Below are 21,603 nucleotides of genomic sequence, written 5' to 3'. Positions count from 1 at the left end.
TTTTTTTTTTTTTTTTTTTTTACAATTGATAAGACATTCCAGCTGTACAGCAGAGGTTTGTTATCGTTCTAGAGACTTTACTCTGTTTGGAGTGACTGAAATGTTTTAACTCCTTTGGACCACTCTTCTGTGAAATCTACAATGACTGAAATATGAAATAAATATTTTACAAAAAGTCTGAAAATCTTTTAACTTGATTTGGAGCATTTTCAGAAGTGCTGAAACAATTCAGGGGCAAACAGTTGCAGTGAACTGAAGCAATAAACTGATAAACTTGACTTCATTAGTTCCAACAAGTAAAATTTATAACAGGAGACCTAGCATGTTTTTTGAGATCCTATGTTTAGTAAAGGAACAAGAACTTATAGTCATGCCAAGAAACTTAAACCTCATTTGCTGGCATTAAAAAAGGCACTATAAATGTGTTACAGAACTTAATCTTTCAAAACTTCAGGTCAGCTGTTCCTGTCCCTTGTATCAAGGTATATCCCACAGGCCAGATCTGTGTGGAACTGCTCTATCCTGCCTGGCTACCAGCAGGCCACTGAAAGTGGGGGAGGCATAGTCTGTCACAGAATCCAGGGCTCTTAGGCTCCAGTGGATGTGGTGATCAGAAGCAGGAGGGATGATACAGCCCTAGTCACCCTTCAGCTGCTTTGCTTGTCACCAGTGCCATGGCTCCACTTGTTCATCCACTAGCCCCATGCTGGACCTGCTATATACCCTGTGCTGGAGCTAGAGCTGCCACCACAGCACAGAGCACATGGCTCCAACCTAGAATGGTGTCAGTGGTGGCAGCTCTGGCGTGGTGCATGTGGCCAGAGCTAGAGCTGCATCCTGTGCCCCATGTTAGAGCTAGAGATGCCACTGTCGTGTGGCATTGGGTAGGAACGAGCTGCTATCATATGCCCAAGGCTAAATCTAGCCTGCAAAGAGCACAGTGGGCTAGATCCATTCCAGGGCACAAGGTGAGGTTGGCACTCCTGCCTTAAGGAATGGACACAGATCTATTTACATCACAGGTTCTCAACCTGCAGCCCAGTCAGCACATTGCTGCTGCCCATGTGACATCCTGTTAAAAACATTTTTTTTAATGGATACACAGGCAGTAAATTGTGTGGCTGTGGCCCACGTAACACATGGGAAGCTACAAGTGTAGGCCACCATGGCAAATAGGTTGAGAACTCTTGATCTAGTATAGTACTACATTATTGTCAAGATTTTCAAAACCTTGCAATGACCTGTAAAACAATAGTTTCCTTCCAAAACAATGGCCTGTTGTTTTTTCCCTCCCAAAGATTTAAATATTCAGAAACTGTATTTGACTTCAGTGAATAGCTGTTAAATACTCAACTTTTTGTAAAATCTGGCCTTTTACTTTGGAAAATCATTTTAGAATACCAATACCAAATAGGTCATTCCATTCTTGTTGATAGAAATAAAGAGTTTTGGTAATTTCTCTTTGCACTGTGGTTATCTAAAAATAACTTGAGATTTTTTTTTTCTTGGTGGGGGGAGGAAGCCCAACATTTTGCACCTCTTGCAAACACAGTGCTATAGAGAAGTAAGTGTTTATTTTTTTTTCTCTTGGTTTCAGACCTACTAAACTACTCTTCATGAATTCTAATAATGCCTATTGGGTAGTTGTAGATAATGAATTTAAACTTTCAACCAGTTTGTGTTTTTGTGAAAGTGACATTTTTCATAATAGAGTTTCATGAATTTAAAACAACAGTTGTAGATAACAAACTGCCAAACATTTTAGTAAAATGTAAAGGAATATAGTATGCAGCACTGATCTTAATGCAGGACAATGTCTGGTACTGCCTGTGTGAAAGATACTAGGTATATCTCTATGTAACAATTTGAGATAAAAGGTTTTTCAAACTTATAGGCTATAGTGTCTTTTTTTTAATTGACTAGATCTGTCTGTGATAAGCTTTTCAGCTCATTCCTAAATATTTGTCTTAGCACTAAGTAGGTATACAACTTTTGATCTGGATTGTTATGTAGGGTACATATCCTTTCATACTGATTTTAGAGAGTGAAGTGGATATTAAGTATTCTCAGTTTTTTGTACACAAACTTCCTACATTTGGGACATCTTTTAAGGTTGTAATCTTATTGTTAGAACTAAGAGATTTTCATCTGTGCCTTTTCAATAAACTTTATGCCTGATTGTAACGTAATTTTTAAATGAAATTTCTGGTGCCTAAATTACTGTTTGGACAGGTGCTTTTAGAGATGAAGGTAGTCTTCAAAACACAACACTGTGATCTGTTTTCTTTATTTTCACATATTGTTTGTTTGTACTTCTTCATGTCAGTTTTTGACATGTGACTTAAGGAATTTTTCTTAGTGTTATATTTTAAAGTGCTTTAGTTCTGTTTGAACTTCTCTTTACAATTAGTGAGTACTGTTACTGTAAATTGTTCACTTTCTTATTTTATTAGAATGGTGGAGGATTTAAACTAATTTTTGTGCTGAGTGCTACTTTTTAGTCATTTTCCAGACAAGACTACAAAAGTTAATTGAAAAGGTGTTTTTAAACAATTTTCAAAGTTTGGAGATGAAGATAACCATTTTTCTCACCTGACTGTAAGTGCTAAAGAGGTGCTGTTAAGGTTAAATGGTATACTCATATGTTACCTACCCCAAAAGTAAGGTGTTTATTATTTTAAAAAAATATGCTGTTATCTCAGTTGTGAGGATGAATTAGTCTGTGCAAAACTAGAGCTGCCCCACGGATTAAAAACCAGCTATAGGGCTGGACAACCAGTTTACAACCTACTGTGCTTGTTTTATGTAATTGTTGACATGTGAGGTGGTTAACATTGTATTTTCTATTACTGTTGCACTCCCATCAGGTAAGCATGAAACACTAAATCTTATACTAATGTACACAAAAGCAGGATTTGTACAAGTATGTCTCAACATAGCAGGGAATTAAAACATTTTGTATGCAGTGAATGGGAAACTGCAAAGCAGCAGGGCACCTCTGGTGCTGGCATTGTCTAACACAGCCATTGTTTACAACTATGCAGAGAAGTTTACATGATCCAGTAAATAATCATTGCACATAAACATGATTTTATTTCAGAATTGCTGTTGCTTTCTGAAACTTCTGTGTACATATAGTAAACTCGAGTTAATTTGCTGCAATACCAATTTGCTGCTGTTCTAATACCCAGCTAGCACCATTATTCTGCTCCCAGATTTTTATTCCGTATAACTGGTTTGCTACTGAATAATTTACTGTTGTTTGCATTCCTCTTGGAGAGACAAGTTAACCAGAGCATAATGTATTTAATGCTTTGCCAGTTAACAGGAGAAGACTGTGTGGACATAATGGGAAAACAGCATTATGTACTCTCAAGACATAACTATCAGGTCTGTCTGTCTGTCTGTCATTGCTTAGGGAATAAGGATGCTGTCACTTCCCATGACTATCTGAAATACAGAATCCGCTTGACTTGGTAGACTTTACCCAAAACTACCTAATATTCAGGCCTTATTAAATGGCTAAAGCACTGAGAAGACCATTTTATTGCAATTATAAATGGATTTCAAGTGTCAGTTTTTTCTTTGGAATCGAAGCATTCTACTGTTCAATTTATAGATGGTAATGATTGTTAAAGCAAAGACTGGTTTAACAGTATTTTGCATATTAATAGATTCAATGGAGGCCAGCAGATTGAACAAGGTCAAAAATAATAGATAAGACTACTAAGGAAAACTCTTAGAAGTAAGGACAACTAGTATACCAATTAGAACGTGACTATCAGTACTTCATTCCATCAGTTGTAAATGACTAAATCCAAATGAACTGAAGAAACAATTACTAGTTTACTTCATGGCGATGTAATTACTTATCAGCTAATATATTTGCTTGGTACAAAGAAAGCATTAGCTTTCATTAAATAACAAATTTTGAGGGCAAGGGAATTAAATTAGCCCTGTTCTGATACAGCTGCTAAAAGTGTATGGCTTTTCCTAACTGAAATTTCATGCAGGTAAATTTTTAAGTATGTACTAAATCTTAAAAATGTGTTGAATGCAGCAAGAGAGAAATTAATGTAATTTGTCACTTACAGTTACTCCATTAAATGTGGCATTTTATTTATTCAATAAGGGCAAATGGGCATATTTAAAAAAAGTTATTAACTTGTAACATGTCATATTAAATGTTGGCATTCTTCCTGCCTAGTAACTATGTGACTAAATGCTACAGGCATGTTTAAAAACATCCATTTGCAGAAAATCTCTAGTTAAAGGAAGTAACTTCTGTATACAGTAACTTTCAGATGATTTTCACAATCTTTCTTAACTAGAAGTACCTTCCATTAAGCATAGTAAGGCCTCATAAGACTGTTTAGATCATGTAACCCCTATTTAGACATTGTTTTTAGCTTTCCTGTGGCTTTTGTGTTGGATCCACAATGTTGGGGTTGATTTCAATTCAAACCATAGCATAAATATGTACTGGAACTAAAGAAGTTATACACTTCACAAGCACAAAACATAATGTTTGATATTGGTATGAATTTGAGATTTTGTATTTAATTTTTTTAAAGTATTTAAAGTTCAGGCATTGAAATTTGTAGGAGTTCGTTTGTAAAGGAAAAAAAACCTTTAATATACAGTACTGTAGCTTGGTGACAGACTTGTGTACTCTGTTGAAATAAAATTGTTAGAGAAAATAAGAGTCTGTCTTTATTCTAAAGCAGGGCTTGTGTGTGGCTTAACTTTCTCACTGTTTTGAAGGATCCTAATGAATGTGACTGACTACTATACTTGTACTAATCACATTCTTCTAGTATCTTTTACAAATCTATATGGGGAAAAAAGATAAACAGCTGAGTGGTTTAAATTTTTTGTGGGAATATATATGCACTTTGGTTTTTCTATTTCTGGTTTTCTATTTCTGTTGTTCCTAAATATTAGGTTTGATTTGATTTTCAAATTGTTGACTGCATCTTTCATTGTAGGAATAAAATATTTGAGTATAAATGTCACCTTCTCAAGGCAACTATGATACTGTTCTAGATATAACACTTTGAGACGTTATATATCACTGCTCCTCTTACTGAGTGTATGTATTCAAAATAAGTTGTTTTTTTCTTTGAAGCTCTCATTAACTTCCATAAGCTAATTTTTAGTGTTTGTAAATTTCTGTTTTCACAAGATGTTCTTAAATCTGTAAACACTGCAAATTCTAAATCTATGTAGAATAGGTTCAGTAGTATTAGCTACACATTTTTTATACTAACTTTCGTTGACACTTTGCAGATTTGTATTCACATTATTTAATTAAATTATGAGATTCTAGTCGCATAACCACTGGTCATAGATTTATACCACTATGAATTTAAGGAAGCAGCTGCTTAAGTTTCATTTTTTTAATCATATAAAGTATTGCAGTGAGAGCACCTTCTAATTATAATTGTGCAATATCAGATGTAATTTTTAACATCACTTTACCAAATATAATTATTGATCAGCTAAGTTTAAGAAGATAGTATGCATGAAAAGCCTATGATAAAAATATTTTGCCAGTATAGCAGTTCTTTAACCTTCCAGTCCAGAGTCATAATATAATCTAGGTATTAATATTCAAGGGTAACCTTTATGCAGAAATTTAAGGAAATTTAATAGATTAACTGGGTTCTAAATCTAAGAAATGAAAGCAGATGGATTTGCTTTTTTAAAGTTTATACACATCTGAGGCACTGCATTCTTAACCAGGTGTCATGAGTCATCTTAAGGGTGTGACCCAGTTACTTCAGTTGATGAGTATTCACTGTGTGGGGGAGGAACAATGCCTGAGAGGATATAAATCGTAAATACTTAATATGTACATGCATTTAACGAGTTCACAATGAAAACATGTACAGAATACTAATTCAGCAATAAATTGTTTTTAAACTTTAATAAATCTGGACCCACTGATTTCCTTCTGTTGCCTGGATTTTCTAATTGGAATGATCAGTTGCCTATTCCAGTATTGCTAGCAGTATTTCCTGATTACATATTAGCCTCACATCTGGGCAGAGACCTTTTAGATCTTTATAGAACAAGGGGCATTCAGGCTGGCAGAAAATCCTATTGGTATTGGTATTACTTAGATTTTTCCAGTAGCCTTTGTGGTTGCCTGTAGAGGTGCAGGGATGCTGCTGCGACGTGCTGTAATTACAGTGCGTCGGAACAGACCTAATTAATAATGCTAATTAGCACACTTCAGCAGCCCCGCCTTTTGTTTATTCAGAACTTTAGTTAAAGCACCCCTGTCGCAATTTAGAAGTGTGGGATGCTGAATGCATGAGGTGCTACAGGTGTTTCAATTAGAGCAGATCTCCGAGCTCCTCTAATTAAAGCCCCCCCCCGCAGAGCACATGTAAAGATGCCTTGGGTTTCCATTTTTTAATTTTCTTTGAGACAAAATACAGCAAGCCCATCCTTATGCTTTTCATCCCTTTTGAGCAAGAAAATTTTTTTGGCTGTTGAAGCAGACTAAGAAATTCTGGATATTACTATTTTGATTGAAGTTTAGGTGAATTAATACATTGCTCCATTTCCCCCAGGCTGTTTCCTCACTTGGTCAGTTCTTTTTTCCATTTCAAAACGAAATCACAGAGGTTGTACTCTGGTTTGTATACCCATTCCTTGTCCCTAATTCAGGCTCTTGCATCAGAAGTTGAAATCCTTAAGAACTAGGTAGCTAGTGCTGAATTCTCACATGTAAATATGTATGGTCCTCTCTAAGCCATTAAAAACCCAGCCCACTAGGGCCATCATGTGAAACTGAATAAATATTCCAATTCTGCTTGCATGTCAGAAAACTGCCATCACATAATACCTTTTCAGTTGCTACTGATTTGAACAGCCTTGGAATTCTATTTTATCCATTTATCCAGTGCTCTGAATTCAAGTTCCCTTAATTCAGCTCACTTTTGCAGTATTTTGTTGTGAACAAAGCAAGCAATAAGGCAGCTTCTCCAGTTTTTACCAAAGTTAAACCAAAGATGTAGAGTACTTGTTTGTAGAGCTCTCATTTGTACTGTATTTTGGTTCTGCATTTGTCATTGAATGAGTATATCAGGATGGGACCTTGACCTTGATAGATATACAAACTGATACTGCTTCCAACTTTTTAACTTTAAATTATCCACAAAGAACAATGAATGCATAATAATTCTTGAGAAAAAAAAATCTCTCTCTTCTCTTCCTCCTCCTAATCTAACAGCTGTTTATCAGGTACTGCAAATTTATAATATTCTTTTTCATTAAAAACAATTCATAAGTATATTCTCCAACTGTTTATTTTCAAGTGTCAGGAAAAATACTCTCTTAGAAGTGTTCCCTAGTGAGTTAAGAATTTTAGGAAGGGGGGGAGGAGGAGGAAGTCTTCCCTGACTTGAGGAGCTCTAGCTAGGGACCTAGTCAAATTGCGACTTCATGAATTTCACAAAGTGTGTGTGTGTGAGTGGAGGGGGGGTATTGTAAAGGGGGAGTTACTAAAAATAAAATGATGGCTACCCAGTGGGATCCAATAGTCCTCCTGGCCATGCAGCCTGCTGGGGGAGGGGGGGGCTGCTGACTTGAAGAGGAGCAGGCAAGATGGTTGCCGCCCCCTCTCTTCTCATCACTGATTGGCTAACCTGTCACATGGCCCTGCTTCTCCACCAGTCAGCACTGAGGAGTGAGGCTGTGTGACAGATAGCCCTCTCCACCATTCAGCTACAAGGCCATTAGAGCCCATTGGCCAATCAGAGGCATGTGGGGCACCATGATAAGGCTTGTGAAAATGGCAGCTGGCCCTGCAATCTGCCCATGAAATTGGCTATCTGCCTCTTTGAGTTGAGTAGGCCCTAGCTATAGCTGTTGAGAGAAGTGATTGAGGAGGGAGTAGAGAGATTAATTTCTCCTTTGCTACATAGGAATGCCAGGTACTGTCAAGATTCTGGTCACCAGGCACAAGTAAACTGTTGAATAAACCTGATTACAATTTTTTTTTAAATTTGTGGGACAGGGGCAAGTGAGTTAAAAAAACAAAAAAAACCCCGACTGTTCTTACTTTATTTTTAGGAAACAAAATTCCATTTTTTTTAATTTCAGGTTAATCAAAATATTTTAATTCTGATCATTTTTAGGTTTTAACTTTTTAAATAATATTTCAGTATGAAAAATTGCTTCTAAACCTTTATATCCAAAAAAAAATGTTAAAACAGGCTATATTGACACTTTCTAAACATTTTTCTAACTTTCTAAATAAGTTTTAGTGAAATTTTTCAAACAGCACTTTGCCATGGAAAACTGTTTTGACAGTTTATTATTTTCATTCGGGTCTCCTGCCAACTCACTTCAGATTGGCATCCCTCCCAGCTGCCTGTTACTTTCAACGTATAGTAATCAATCAGCATCTGTTTTCATGTTTTTTGTATCTTATCTCTCCCATTCCCACCAAAGCAGAAAATGGTTTGGGAATTCTCTTTAAAAAAAAAAATGCAATTCAAGATTCTTCTCCATAAGTTTTAAAATGTAAATTTCCCCAACTCACAGCAACAGATCAGTGAAGGTATGTTGATATTTCAACTCCTCTCCTACCCCTCCCATTGTGTCGGGTCTTACAATAGTAGAAAATTTCTATTGTGAATTACTGACCTGATTCAATAGAGGGGGGAAATGTACTTTATTAAAACATGCTTTGTTTGGACAAAGAGGATCTTCAAGAGGAGACTAGACAGTCACCTTGCTGGAGTCACCTAACCCCATTATCTTTCCTGCTTGGTGCAGGGAGCTGGACCTGATAATCTTCCAAGGTCCCTTCTGGCCTTACAATGTATGAATCTATGACAGTTTTGTTTGAGAGGCAAGGATTTCTTGTGATATCTTTCGTTGGACCACTTGTATAGCTGGGAAGCTGTTTGACAAACTTTTGAGCATCAAATGCCCTTCTTCCATTCTGAGAAAAAAGTTAGTGTAAGCTAAATATCAGAGAAAATCCTTCATGCAAACATGATTTGTTTTGATTCTAAATAGTGTGCTGGCAGATGATATACTGTAGAAATAAGGAAGCCTTAAGAACACTATTCAAGTTCTCCTTGTTTTACCGTGAATTATGTTTGTTGATGAGAGAATTTCCTCCACTGACAGTTTACACTGATGCTTTCCTGTTCTAAAACTTCATCTCCACTTTACAGGCTTCTAGCACCTGAGAAATAAGAACTGGCCACTCTAGTTTTTTCTCAGATATAATAAGTTTGTTGCAACTGATGAGAAACAAATACAAGGACCCACTACAAAGTGTACGCTTGTCAAAAGACATTCATTACTTTTATCTTTTCTTCCATTATGGTTTCCACCTACCATACTAGGTCAGATGGGACATCAACAGACTTGACATGGAATGTGTAGAATATTGTTAATGCAGAAACGGAATTACTTTTGACGTTTAAACTAGATGACATCTCTGGGGCGCAGCTGGTGGTTTGTGAAACACTGTCAAGCACTTAAGTTGTGGCAGCTAGCACTGTATTTTTTATGAGTAAATAGAATGTCCATTCCCATCGCTTTTAATTCCATAACTGTCAAGAGGAAAAACATTTCTCCAAGATTTAAAAACAATATGATAGTACATGGCAAAACTTTAAAGGTGCAAGCACAGGTTTTGAAGAAAAATATTCCTCTTTGGTGCTGATCATGCATGTAATATAACTTTTTTCTTAAGCAAAAATAAAAAGAAATGCATCTCAGAAGAACTATTTACTTATGCTTAGCCCTAGCTGCTTTACATCTAGATACTACATATCTTATACAAAAACAGTTACTGCTAGTAAATTTAAACCTTTTGAAATGTTTCCTCCATCTTACCTGCCCATACTTTTATACCTTGTAAACAGGTAATGATGTGAGCATTTCAGAATTTTCATTCCTGTTTGTCTAGTGACTGTCATGAATGCTTTGAGTTATATAGTGAGAGAAAAAATGTATTAATAATGCTGGGTGACAGTGCAAATGTAGAAAATTCAATTAAGGATTACAAAATGAACGTGTGTTGGTGATGTGTAAATGTGACCTACTAAAATAACAAAAACTCAGCTGCTTTGAGAGGACAAGGAAATTTGAAGGCAATTGTATGGTTAGGCAAGAGAAGTTAAAGGGAATAGATACCCTGCAGTGAGCTTCCAACACTCAATATCCCTAGTGCCCCAGAACAAGTGGTCTGCACCATGATTTCTCACATGTATTTGTCAGAAGATCTTTTTTATTAAACAAACTTACCTCAAAAATTACATCTTTACCTGCTGTCCAGTCCCTTGTGATAGTCCATTGTTATGTTGATGACATTTAGATGTTATATGGTACCAGAGCCATCTAAGATGCTTTACAAATAACATGACATATCAGTACTGAATATTATCTCAGTCAGATACTAATACACCACTTGACTCCAGTACTAGTCAGTAGGAGTCATTTGTGCAATAAATGTGCTTCAGAGAATTAGATCTTTTTCTATTTTAAAAAATAATTATTCAAATGAGTCGGTGAATTAAATGCCTCACAGTATTAAAACTAAATTTTAAAATTCTGATGCAATGTTTTCATAATCTTGTTTAGATATCTTAAGCTAATGAAAATAATATAACTAGATGATTGTAAGTTTTATTCAATGTGTACTTTGCTTTTCATGCACAGACAATGCTTCAATATTGATTGTAAAGATTTTACAACAAACGCTCTGTTATCCAGCATCCCCTGGGAATGGGGGATGCTGGTTAATCAACTGTGCACCATCCGGTGCACTCCCTGGCATCCGTGTGCCAAGGGACAGGGAGGGGGGCCCCATGCAGGCTGCTTTGCCCCAGGCCATGGGCAGAAGAAGTGAAGAAGACGAACTCAGCTCGTGGCAGCAAAACTGGAAGTAGGACTTCTGGTTTTGCTTCTGCTGTCTCTCTCAGATGCCGGTTAGTGGAGCTTTCTGGTTGATAAAGTGCTGGATAACACAGCTTTTGTTGGTATTAAGAAAGAAGTTCTGGACTTTATTTTTTTTTTAAGTGACTTTATGTATTAATTTTTGAATATGCACCTATTTTTATAATTCTGGTTTCATTTATAAGTTTACATGCTTTAAAAAAACACATAGTAAGGCTAATTGGACTGAGCGTCTCCCACAACAACGTTAAAGCATTTAAAAAACCCTCGGTTAATAAGAAAAAGTCCTGTAGAATTTGTGATTCATAATATTTTCTGATTTTTGCAGAAGGAAAAAAAATATGAATTGTTGGTAAAACTGAGGATATCTCTAGCTAGCATAAAAGGGCTAGTAAATGATCGACTGATTGCTTATAGAATCTACTATTCTACTATTAATCAATTGTTACAAGTGCAGCTACATCCTGAATCTAGGATGCTGAGTCTACCCAACTGAATCTATTCAGCGTCCACGAGAGGGGATCTGGTGGCCATCTATAAACTCACCAGGGGGGACCAGCGGAAAATAGGTGAGGCTTTGTCCCTCTGGGCACCACCTGGGATAACAAGGAATAACAGCCACAAATTGATTGAGAGCAAGTTCAGGCTTGACATCAGGAGGCATTACTTTATGGTTAGGGCTGCCAGGCTCTGGAATGGGCTCCCAGGTGTGGTGCTGTCCCCTACCTTGGGGGTCTTCAAGAGGAGGCTGGATAGATATCTGGCTGGTGTATTATGATCCCAGCACTCATTCCTGCCCAGGGCAGGGGGTTGGACTTGATGATCTGTTCAGGTCCCTTCTGACCCTAGAAACTACAAAACTATGAAATTGTAAGAGATTACTATTACATAAACAGAACGAATACATATTTCTTTCAGTATGCTGTAACATCAATTTATAAATGATTAACAGCTTTAATGTAAATTACACCCTTATTTTCTGTTTGTTTGCTTCATAAAGGAAGAAAATACCTATATTTTATACCTCTTCATGTGGATGGTTTTCCTCCACTCATATAAAGCTCTTCTGCCTGTACCAGGGCATAAAAACATGGGTGAAAGAATCCATTTATGCAAAACAAGTTGCAGGATTGGGGCTATGTACAAGATGCCAACAGACACAGCAAATTAAAACAAATTAGACATATCTTCCCCTCTTATTTCAATTATGTTCCTTTATAATCTTTAAGTGTAGTTAATAGACAATTTTAGAAGCATTATCAAAGATTTTTCAAATTGACAATGTTTCTTTTACATAAGTATAAATATCATTCAAAATGATCATTGAATCTGATGCTAAAATAATATTTCACAGTACCAGTATATTTTAAACAGTGCATTAATAGGCTGCAGTACTAGCCTTACCACCAAATTACCATCTTTTAAGTGTGGCATTAATAAAGCATCATTACATTTAAGGTCCAAGCCAAAATCCATTGAAGTTGGTGGAAAGATTCCCTCTGGCTTCAGTGAGATTTGGATCAGGTAACTTTATTTGTTCAATCCTTAGGGTACAATCCAGGAATAAACAAGAAAAGTATGAGAAATGAGGTAATCTGAAAAGCATGAGTAAATACATCGGTCTCCAACCCCCTCCGAAACTTCTCTATCAAATTTCAGCAGCATTGTGTTTAGAATTAAAATAGGGTAATGAAATTAGGCTGTTGATTTGAAAATGTTACCAAATGTACCCAGTTCCAAGATGATGCTGAATTTAAGATGACCTCCCCCCAATAATTAGATTCTAAATATAAATCCATGTGTAGAATATAATTATTGGAGGATTGTCTTAGCAGTGCAGGGGGATGAGGCAAATTTAAGGCAGGAGAGCAGGGGCAGAGGCCCTGGGGGGGGAAGCAGGGGTAAGGGGAAGAGACAGCTTGATTCCTTCCCCTTGCCCCTCTGGTGCCTGCCTCTCTACCACTTGCCTCCCCACCTGCCCCTTCCCCCCCCACACACTGTTTTCCTCACTAATGTGGGTGCATGGGGAGCCCAAGAGCTGCTCTTACGCCATGCTGCAGGGAGCAGCTGTGCTGAGTCCAGCTCAGCAAGGTACAGGTTCCTCCTTCCTTGCCCGGCTCCCCTGCCCCCTCCCCCATCTCTGGCCAGGAACAGATTGGAAGGAGGGGTCTGCACACTGCCACAATTGCTCCCTTCAGTATGGAGCAGGAGTGGTTCTGGAGCTTTCGGGTGCCTGCAAGAGTTGAGAGTTAGACCTCTTCTGCTAGGAGCTGTGTGGAGTTGCTGTGCAGGAGGCCCGGCTTGGCTAGAGACTACAGCAGCAGCACACAGATTCACCTTTCCCTGCTTGGCTCCCTTTCAGCAAGGGGAATGAGGGGAAGAGAGCAGACTCTGGAAGCAGGCATCTACATGCTGCCGATGCTGTCCCTGGCCCAGCCAGGCTCTCCAAACCACTGCTCACCACTCCCCGCTGGAGCAGTCTGGTACCCAATTCTAAGAGGCAGCTTTGTTTTTTCCATTATTAAAACAGGTAAGTGTTAGGAAAGTGAATATATAAGAAAAGGCAAGATTTTTTTTAAGTGATATGGTTGTACTGTTGTCTTGTTACCGTATGTTGTTCTCATGTCACATCTTGCACAATTAAACAAAACATCAAAGCCGTACATCATCAGTAACAACTTTAAGATAAAGAAGATGCTAAGAAATTAATTAAATTAAATTTCTGATTGAAATTAGTTCATCAACAAATTTTAAAAGTTAGCTATGAGTAAGAGTACATTTATTTTTAATTTCCCTTTTTTGTATATGTTTAAAAATTATGTTGCTTGGTACCAAAATACTTGCATTAGTAAATCTACCAGCTAATTTTTAGTATGTAATTTAACCCCTTTTCCTAGGTTTAGTCCAATATACATGTTGGTAAAAAGCATGTATATTTTTCTAGTGGGACTAATTGTCAGAAAAGCCACTAGTTTGTCTGTTGGTTTTATTTTGTGTTTTCCAGATTCTGCAACTAGAAGACACTCTGGTCTTTATGCCTTTAAAATTCTTAATAGATGTCTGAATGTGAAAACATCTCTGTCTTTGGTTCACCTAGTTATGCTGGAATTTTAATCAGCACTTCGGGCATAAACAGTAACCTGCTGACAGTAAAAATTGGGTCACTTCAGTGCACAGGAGAATTTTGATCAGGCAGCATCCTCTGTTCTGGCCAAACCACATTTATCTAACCTTCCAGGTCCCAACCATACACTTTATAGTTCGTAAAAAAAGATTGTGGCAACTGCGGGATCCTCACTGATGCCAACGGGGCCCTGCATGAGAGAATTCCATGTGCGTTGAATGCCATCTTTTAGGATTCTAAGATGGCGTGCATAATATCTGAGGAGATGTGATCTTAGTCCAATGCATTGGAGTAGGACTTGAGATACAGGCTCATTTCCTGATCCTGCCGCTGCTAGCTTGAATGATTTTTCACACTTGATTTCCATCAGTTTCTCCATCTGTAAATATATATGTAAGACTTTTATGGATGAGTAGCACTCAAGAATCAGAAAAATAGGCTTGGAAGATGAAATCATCCCCTTCTAAGCCATCCAAAAAATGTTCATCTAACTTACTCTGAAAGACTTCTAAAGATGGAGATACCACAGTATTTCTAGGTAATTTGTTCCAAAGCTTAGTAATACCTTCATAGTTATAAAGTTATTCTTAATATACCACCTAAATTTCCCTTGTGCAATATAAAACATTTACTTGTCCTATCCCCTGTGGCCACAGATACTAGTTTGTCTCCATCTTGAGTATAAATCACCTTTTGGATATTTGAAGAAGGTTATAAAATTCCTCCTCAGTCTCCTCTTTCTCCGAACAAAATAATCCCATTTGTTCTAAGCTTTCCTTTTGTTGTCTAGATCTCTAATATTGTTCTCTATTGGGCTCTAATTTTTCTACAATTTTCTTGAGGGTTGATGCCTCTAGATGGACCTACTATGCTAGATAATGCCTCGCCATTGCTTCAAGTGTCTTTATTAAAGTTGATAATGTGCCTTTGAGGTACCATGAGATACTGATACCATGGAAAGATTATTTTTGTTAACTGTTCCACTAGCCATAGAAATATACCACATTAATTGTGAGTTTAAACTCACTTTTGTTATAAAAATAGATTTACAACAACATGAAAACTAATGTAGTTTTGCAGAATTTATGACCAGAAGGGACTTCTGGATAATCTAGTCTGACCTCCTGTACCCAGTTAAATTGCACTCAGTTTCCCCTTTATCAAGTCCCATAACTTGTACTTGATTAAACCATATTTTCCAGGAAGTACTTCAGTCTTGATCTGAGGATATTAAGAGATGTATAATTCACAATTTCCTTCGATATAATTTATTCCATTAAATAATCTCCTTCGCTGTTAATAATGGTCTGTTTTTTCATCATAATTTGTTTTGCTTCAGGTTCCAACCATTTGTTCTTCTAAGCCTTTCTGCACTAGAATGCTCTTTAGTACAAAATATTTTGTCCCTGGGAAGATGCTTTTACAATGAGCCTGTTTATCAATTTAAGACCACATTAATATTTCCATAATCCCATAGTGTGTCCATTATTTTGCTCTGGACTGATACCAAGCTAAAAAAGCCTATGCTTAGGTCATTCTGCGTGCCTTCCTTGAGTCAGGCCTGGGCATTGGCCATACTTCCAGTACTAAGTAATTTCCATAGTACACTGAATCTTATTACATTGCCAATTCTTTTAGGACTGGAACAGAAATTACTGTCGTTCTCATATGATACAACTACATCTTTTTTTCTTTTTAAAGCATATCTTTTACTTCATCAGTGAAATGGGCATTACACAGTTCTATTGTTTTTTTGTAATTTGTCTCTTTAGTTAATTGCTAAACCCCCAACTTTTATTTACATTTTTATTCTTTATTTTGCTTTCTCAGTTGTCTTCACTTACAATCATTCCTTGTAAAACAACAAAATTATGTGCATATACAATTTTTTGTTCAGACTTGTCTGTTTGACCACTTCCAATGTAGCTAAGTCATGATCATAGTGCCTTTGGTCAATTACCAGTGCTCAGTTTAGGGCTTTTGCATATTTTAATGAGATATAAAATAAAATTGCCTTTTGTTGGGTGCAATATTTCTTTTGCCTTACCATCTGTAACATATAGAAAACTAAGGATGTTTTATCACTAATTGTACAGAACCATCTACTGTATGTCTCCAAACTGAACTTTCATGTTGCACTTGTTGATTATTGTTTATTTCATTATCAACTTGTTGTTTAAGGGATTTACCAGCAGGGGAAGGATGAGTTAAGGAAAATAAAGGTTGAAGGTCTTAGGAATGAGAGAACTTTGGATAGGAAAATCTTGAGAAATGGAAATTTACCCACTGAAAACCCAGATGTGAATAACAGTTCATTAATCCTCCAAATGTCAGCTAAGAATTTATTTTACTTTTGAAGCAATTATAATTTGAAAAGGAATTCCTCTTGGGAATGCTGGGCCCAATTTAGATTGTTAGGAATTGTTGTTAATAGGAGTTTGTACCTGCTGATACCGGAGCAAAACATAGCTTGCTACTTTTTTCTTGTTCAGTCCTGTCTACATCCCTATTTTGATGTCTAACTGCAAGTTGATTTGCATTTTTAATATCCACGTAGCCGAAGTCTAATGTTTTACAATATCACAATAGGTTCTGTGTGTATTTCACATATTTTTACCAGAATAGGAATGTCTTGTTAATTGTACCTAGATTTGTTCATAAAAGGAATTGGAACTAGGGCACGCATAACGGAGGGCCCTTTATTCTGGGATTCGTATCCCTACTAAGTTGTTTTACAGAAACTGTTGACATCTTGGTTCATTGAATGGCAACCATCTTTGCAGGCTTTTCTAGGAGGGCTGAGTATCTGCGGCAGATTCCAGGGGCAGGAGTTTAATCTTTTATTGGGAAACAGTATTTATTACTTACTTGAAATATGATACTACAATAGAAAACAACCTGGGATTTGTTTCTATTTTGTTAGGTACTGCACAGGCAAAATAATAAAGAGTATGCCCAAGATTTTTCAGTCTAATTACAGTAGGTGTAACAGGGTGGTCTGTCCCCGTAAGAGGAGGCAGCTATCCTGGCCGAGGTGGTACAGCTGTGTGAAGTCTTATGAGGGAATGGCTCACTAAGATGGAAAATCCCAGTAGGCAGAACCAGAGGGAGGTGCAGAGGAGAAGCACCAGGGACTGGAGACTTCTTGGCTACAAGGAGAACAAGCCTGGGATTTGAAGGCTGAAGCCACAGCAGACCCCTCTGTGTCAAGGACAATAAGGATTTTCATTTACTTGCTTAATTTTGTTAAATGACTGTATATTACTGTATCACACTGACACGCTCCAGGCAGTAAAGGCCAATGGGTTTAAAGACTGCATGTTACTGAGGCTTGCTGAGAGATGCTCAGGGAAGGGGAAAAGCCAAAGTGAAAAGGTGGTGCAGCAGCAACCCGCTACAGCATGGATGTAACCAGAAGACCTAGTCTGGATTTCTTTTTATAGGTTCATTACATGGAGTGTAATGTAAATCAGTATCTTAACACAAAATATCCCTATACTCTGAAAGACAGAGAAAGAGCATAAGACAAATATACCTGACTATTTTTGTGTGATGGATTGATCCCTTCTAAATTACTGGAAAAAATGAGAGAAATCTAAATTTGCAAGGTAAATCACAGGAGGATTCTTGGAAGAATGACACCTTCTTTAGAGTGTTTCTTATGACTACAAAAACCACCATATCTGCATGCAAGCCACATGTACCATTTCCCCCAAAATTAGGCATCCAAAACTGAGGTGAGTTTTTGGTTTGTTTTGTTTTGTTTTAAGTGAGGAACCTGATTTCCATGCTGGAATAGAGACTTGAGGATGCTGGAAATGACTGCTGGGGCTGGCTCCATTCTGGGCTCTGGCTGCATACAGAAGTGACAGTCTCTACTCTTCAGTCAGCTCATTCTCTCTTTGCAAGCTCTGCAGTCAAAATTTTAACCCTGACAGAGCCACCACTGAATTGGCAGCAGCTTTAGTCTGAAGAATAGACTTTTCCTATCCTGCATGCAGCTTGCATTCAGCAGTGGCTCCAGCGAAAAATCTTTTTTTTCTTCATTCTGCCTTCCCAGAACAAGATCCTTGTTTTCTGAGAAGGGGAGGGGGGTGATGTACAAAACAGTATGTATATTGTATATCAAGGGAACAGAGCAAAGTAGTGTTTGAAAATATAATTTACATCTGTGCAATTGTCACTGACACATGCAGCTGGAGGGTTTTACACAAAATTAATTATACTCAACAAGTGTGTCAAATACTGGGAAAGTGGGGAGTGATGTAATATAGTATTAGAGGTACAGTCCGAGTCAGTGTCTTTACTGATGATCTAGGAAAAGAGATGGCTAGTATGCTTGTTACTTTGATAAATAACATGGAACTGAGGTAGCTTACCTTCATTGAGTACTGAAAAATATTAATAAAATGTCACCTAATACATTTGGAAATGGAATATATGAAAGTAAAATGCCACTTGAGTAATCTTAGTTGTCTTTGCATATATGCTGTGTAGGTGGTATTAACTAGTAAAGGGTGTTTTTTGTAGAAGGGGGACTCCAGGAAATGAGTACTTCCAGAAGACAGAAGGGGTGAAAGCAGACAATATGATGATGTTACGCTATGTTGTGGCTCTGCATATAGGTCTAAGCTATTTGGCACGCCACGTCACAGAGCCAAGAGGTGATTGCTTCTTTTCAGATAGATTGAACTAGAGCATTGCATTAATTTTTGGAGACCACAGTATCCATAGACAACTAACCAAAATGATTCAGTGACTGATAGGACTGAATTATAAACAACAGTTCAAACAAACAAAAAAACCATCCTAAGTATGATTAATGTGACTAAATACCAAGATTGATGGGCAAGGGCTTAGTAACTATAATAAGTATTTAGAAGGATTTCACAAACAGAATTTTAAGGGCAAAACAATCCGTGTTTAGAAATGATAGCATGAAATTAAGGTAAGGTAATTTTAGGTAAAATTTCACAAAAATGTCTGCAGGACAGCAATGAATGCAGAAATGCCAGGAGACCCCTTGCTTGTGATTTTAAAATGGGTTTGATAACAATAGTAGAAGAGATGCTGTAGTGTACATCATTTTGTGGCAGCTGTTAGATGAAGACGGGAAGTGTCTGATCCTATTTTCTGTCATGAAAGGCAGTTACAAAACTCCATTGACTTTCATGGTATCACAAACAGGTTCTAGATTTCTATTGCGAATGGGTCTTGTTCTCCACTACTTTACAGTGATTGTATGTAAGGATAACTCCACTGATTTTTCAGCTGTATTAAATTTAGCATTATTTGAATTAATTTAGTGTTTATCTTGGTTACAAATGTACTTAATTGTAACAGTGTAGCACCTTTTTATAAATTAATAATATCCACTTTTTTTTACAGCATACCATCACAGACAAGATTCGTGACATAACAGTGGTATAAACATGAAGAAACACGCAGCATTTTCCCCATGAATTTCAAGTATGGATAAACTGAAGTCTGTTGTGAAATGAAGTATATTTTTTGTTCTTTATCTATTTCACTTAGAGCCGAATCTGTATTTTTTTTATTTTAAGTAGCAATCCTTTCTATTAATTTATAATACAAAATTTGAAATGTGACTGTTTAAAATAGTTCTGAGTTTTAAAAATCTATGAAGAACATTTTGACAAAATAACAATCAATGAAGTTTACACAAATCAACTCAGGTAGCATAAATGTATTTTGGTGCTTAAGTTAAATTCACTTGCAGTTTTTTTAAGTTGAGAGCGAGCCTGAAGACTGGACTTTTTATAGGAAATGTGCCTTCTATTTAAATATTGTGATGATACTCTTAATTCTGTTATAAATATAAACCTTTTATAAACATGCTTCTTTGAAATTAATTTTGCTACTTTGTATTCCAAGCCTGTAAATTTTGTCGTACAGTTTTAATAAAACATTGCATTATGATGGATACAGCACAAGTATGTTATAGCATAATCTGCTAATCTAGTTGTGCCATAAGCGGCATCAATTCATCGCACTATCTTTACTTCTGGAGTCTTAATTGTACAGGAAAAGGAGCAAGGGATGTGAAAGTAATGATGAAATGATAAAGCTGAAAAAGATTTATCTAAAATAGGAGAAAACTAGACCAATAAGTTTTAGACAATGCTGACAGCAAAGGCACTCACAATCGGGTTCAACCAGCTGTGAGAGGCTGACCTTGCGACAGGTGGATCTGGTGAACAGTACAGAATCTGACAGAGACTGTGGTTTGGAGGAAAAAGGCCTGGTGAAGGAGGCACTTCCAAGTGCCTCCCCATAGTTGCCAAACATTTTAGAGGTGCCCTGTCCCAATCACAACTACTGTAATTTGGAGCATCTTGAAGGACCAAGCTAATATGGAGTGACCAAGTATCAAGGGAGCACAACTGAAATGTAAATCCATCTGTTTACCCACATATTCCTGAGGTACACTGTGTATTTATGTACGTGTGCACTCGTATACTCTGCTGAGCTGTAGACTTACTATATCGCTTTGAGGTAACGAATTAGATAGCCTAAAGTCCAACTGGCAAGAAACTAGTCAAAGTAAAAATCAGATAAGCATGATAGTTATCTAGTGGGGAAGCAGAAATTGTCTTTTTAGTAATATATCTCAAAGATTTCTTTAGATTAGGAATAAACCTTTTCTTTAAAATTCCTTTGGTCAGAATGCAAAGTAATCAAGATTAGTAAGTACTTAATTTATATTTGCCATTAACTAATCATTGCTTAACTACTGAAAAACATTGTAAGAGCTGTTGTCCCAAATTGCAGTGTCCTTTAAAAACTGAAGTGTTGCAAAAGATAAAGCTTTACTTCAAGACAAATGTGCATAACTTGACTGAGCACAGGGAGTTCTTGACAGAACTATGAGAAAACAATTATAGTCTGTGCTTAGTTCAGATTTCAAACTAGGAGAAAGCAAAGGCTAACATTTAAAATAAGATGTGCATATTTTGCAAAGGGAGAACATAAGATTCACCATTTACTGGGTCAGACCATAGATCCATCTTGCCCAGTATCCTATGTCACAGGGGTGGAGTAGATGCTGAAAAGGAGAGTAAAAGGTGTAACCAGAGCTTTTTCCCTCTGTTCCTCTTACTTGCAGCCTCCAGCCTTTAATGTCCATGAAGTTCTCATTCAGAGGCTGTATCCTTAACTCCTATGCTCAATAGCTACTGATACCCCTTTTCTCCAAGAATTTGTCCAATCTCTCTTTTTTTTCCTGAATCTGGCTAAACCGTCAGCTTCCACAACATCTGATGGCAGTGAGTTCCACACTTTAATTATATTCTGTGTGCAAAAGAACTTCCTTTGGTTAGTTTTATACTTGCTATCTAATAGTTTAATTTCCTCACCCCTAGTTCTTGTATTGCATGAGAGAGTAAATAATAAATCCCTATTAACTTTCTTTTTGCCATTTAGTATTTTGTAAACCTTTATTGTGTGTCCCCCACCAGCATCACTTTTCTAAACTAAATATGCCTGTCTTCTTTAGTCTCTCCTCATATGGAACTTCCTCCATATCA

The 21,603-nt window shown here is 36.9% G+C and overlaps 1 protein-coding gene across 1 annotated transcript in view; it reads left to right on the top strand.

Annotated features, from left to right (window-relative positions):
* CXADR (coxsackie virus and adenovirus receptor) overlaps positions 1-20,000 on the top strand; it is a 26,234-nt gene extending 6,234 nt beyond the window's left edge. The window contains exon 7 of the mRNA XM_019524528.1: positions 19,445-20,000. Within this exon, the coding sequence (XP_019380073.1) occupies positions 19,445-19,486 (42 nt within the window). The 3' untranslated portion in view covers positions 19,487-20,000. The remainder of the gene's footprint in view (positions 1-19,444) is intronic.
* The last annotated feature ends 1,603 nt before the right edge of the window (positions 20,001-21,603 follow it).

The sequence above is a fragment of the Gavialis gangeticus genome, unplaced genomic scaffold, assembly GCF_001723915.1.
Source record: "Gavialis gangeticus isolate Ggan-Ray unplaced genomic scaffold, GavGan_comp1, whole genome shotgun sequence".
Taxonomy (NCBI): Eukaryota; Metazoa; Chordata; order Crocodylia; family Gavialidae; genus Gavialis; species Gavialis gangeticus.
Note: the sequence above shows the minus strand (reverse complement) of the source record. Positions and strands in the feature narration are given on the sequence as shown.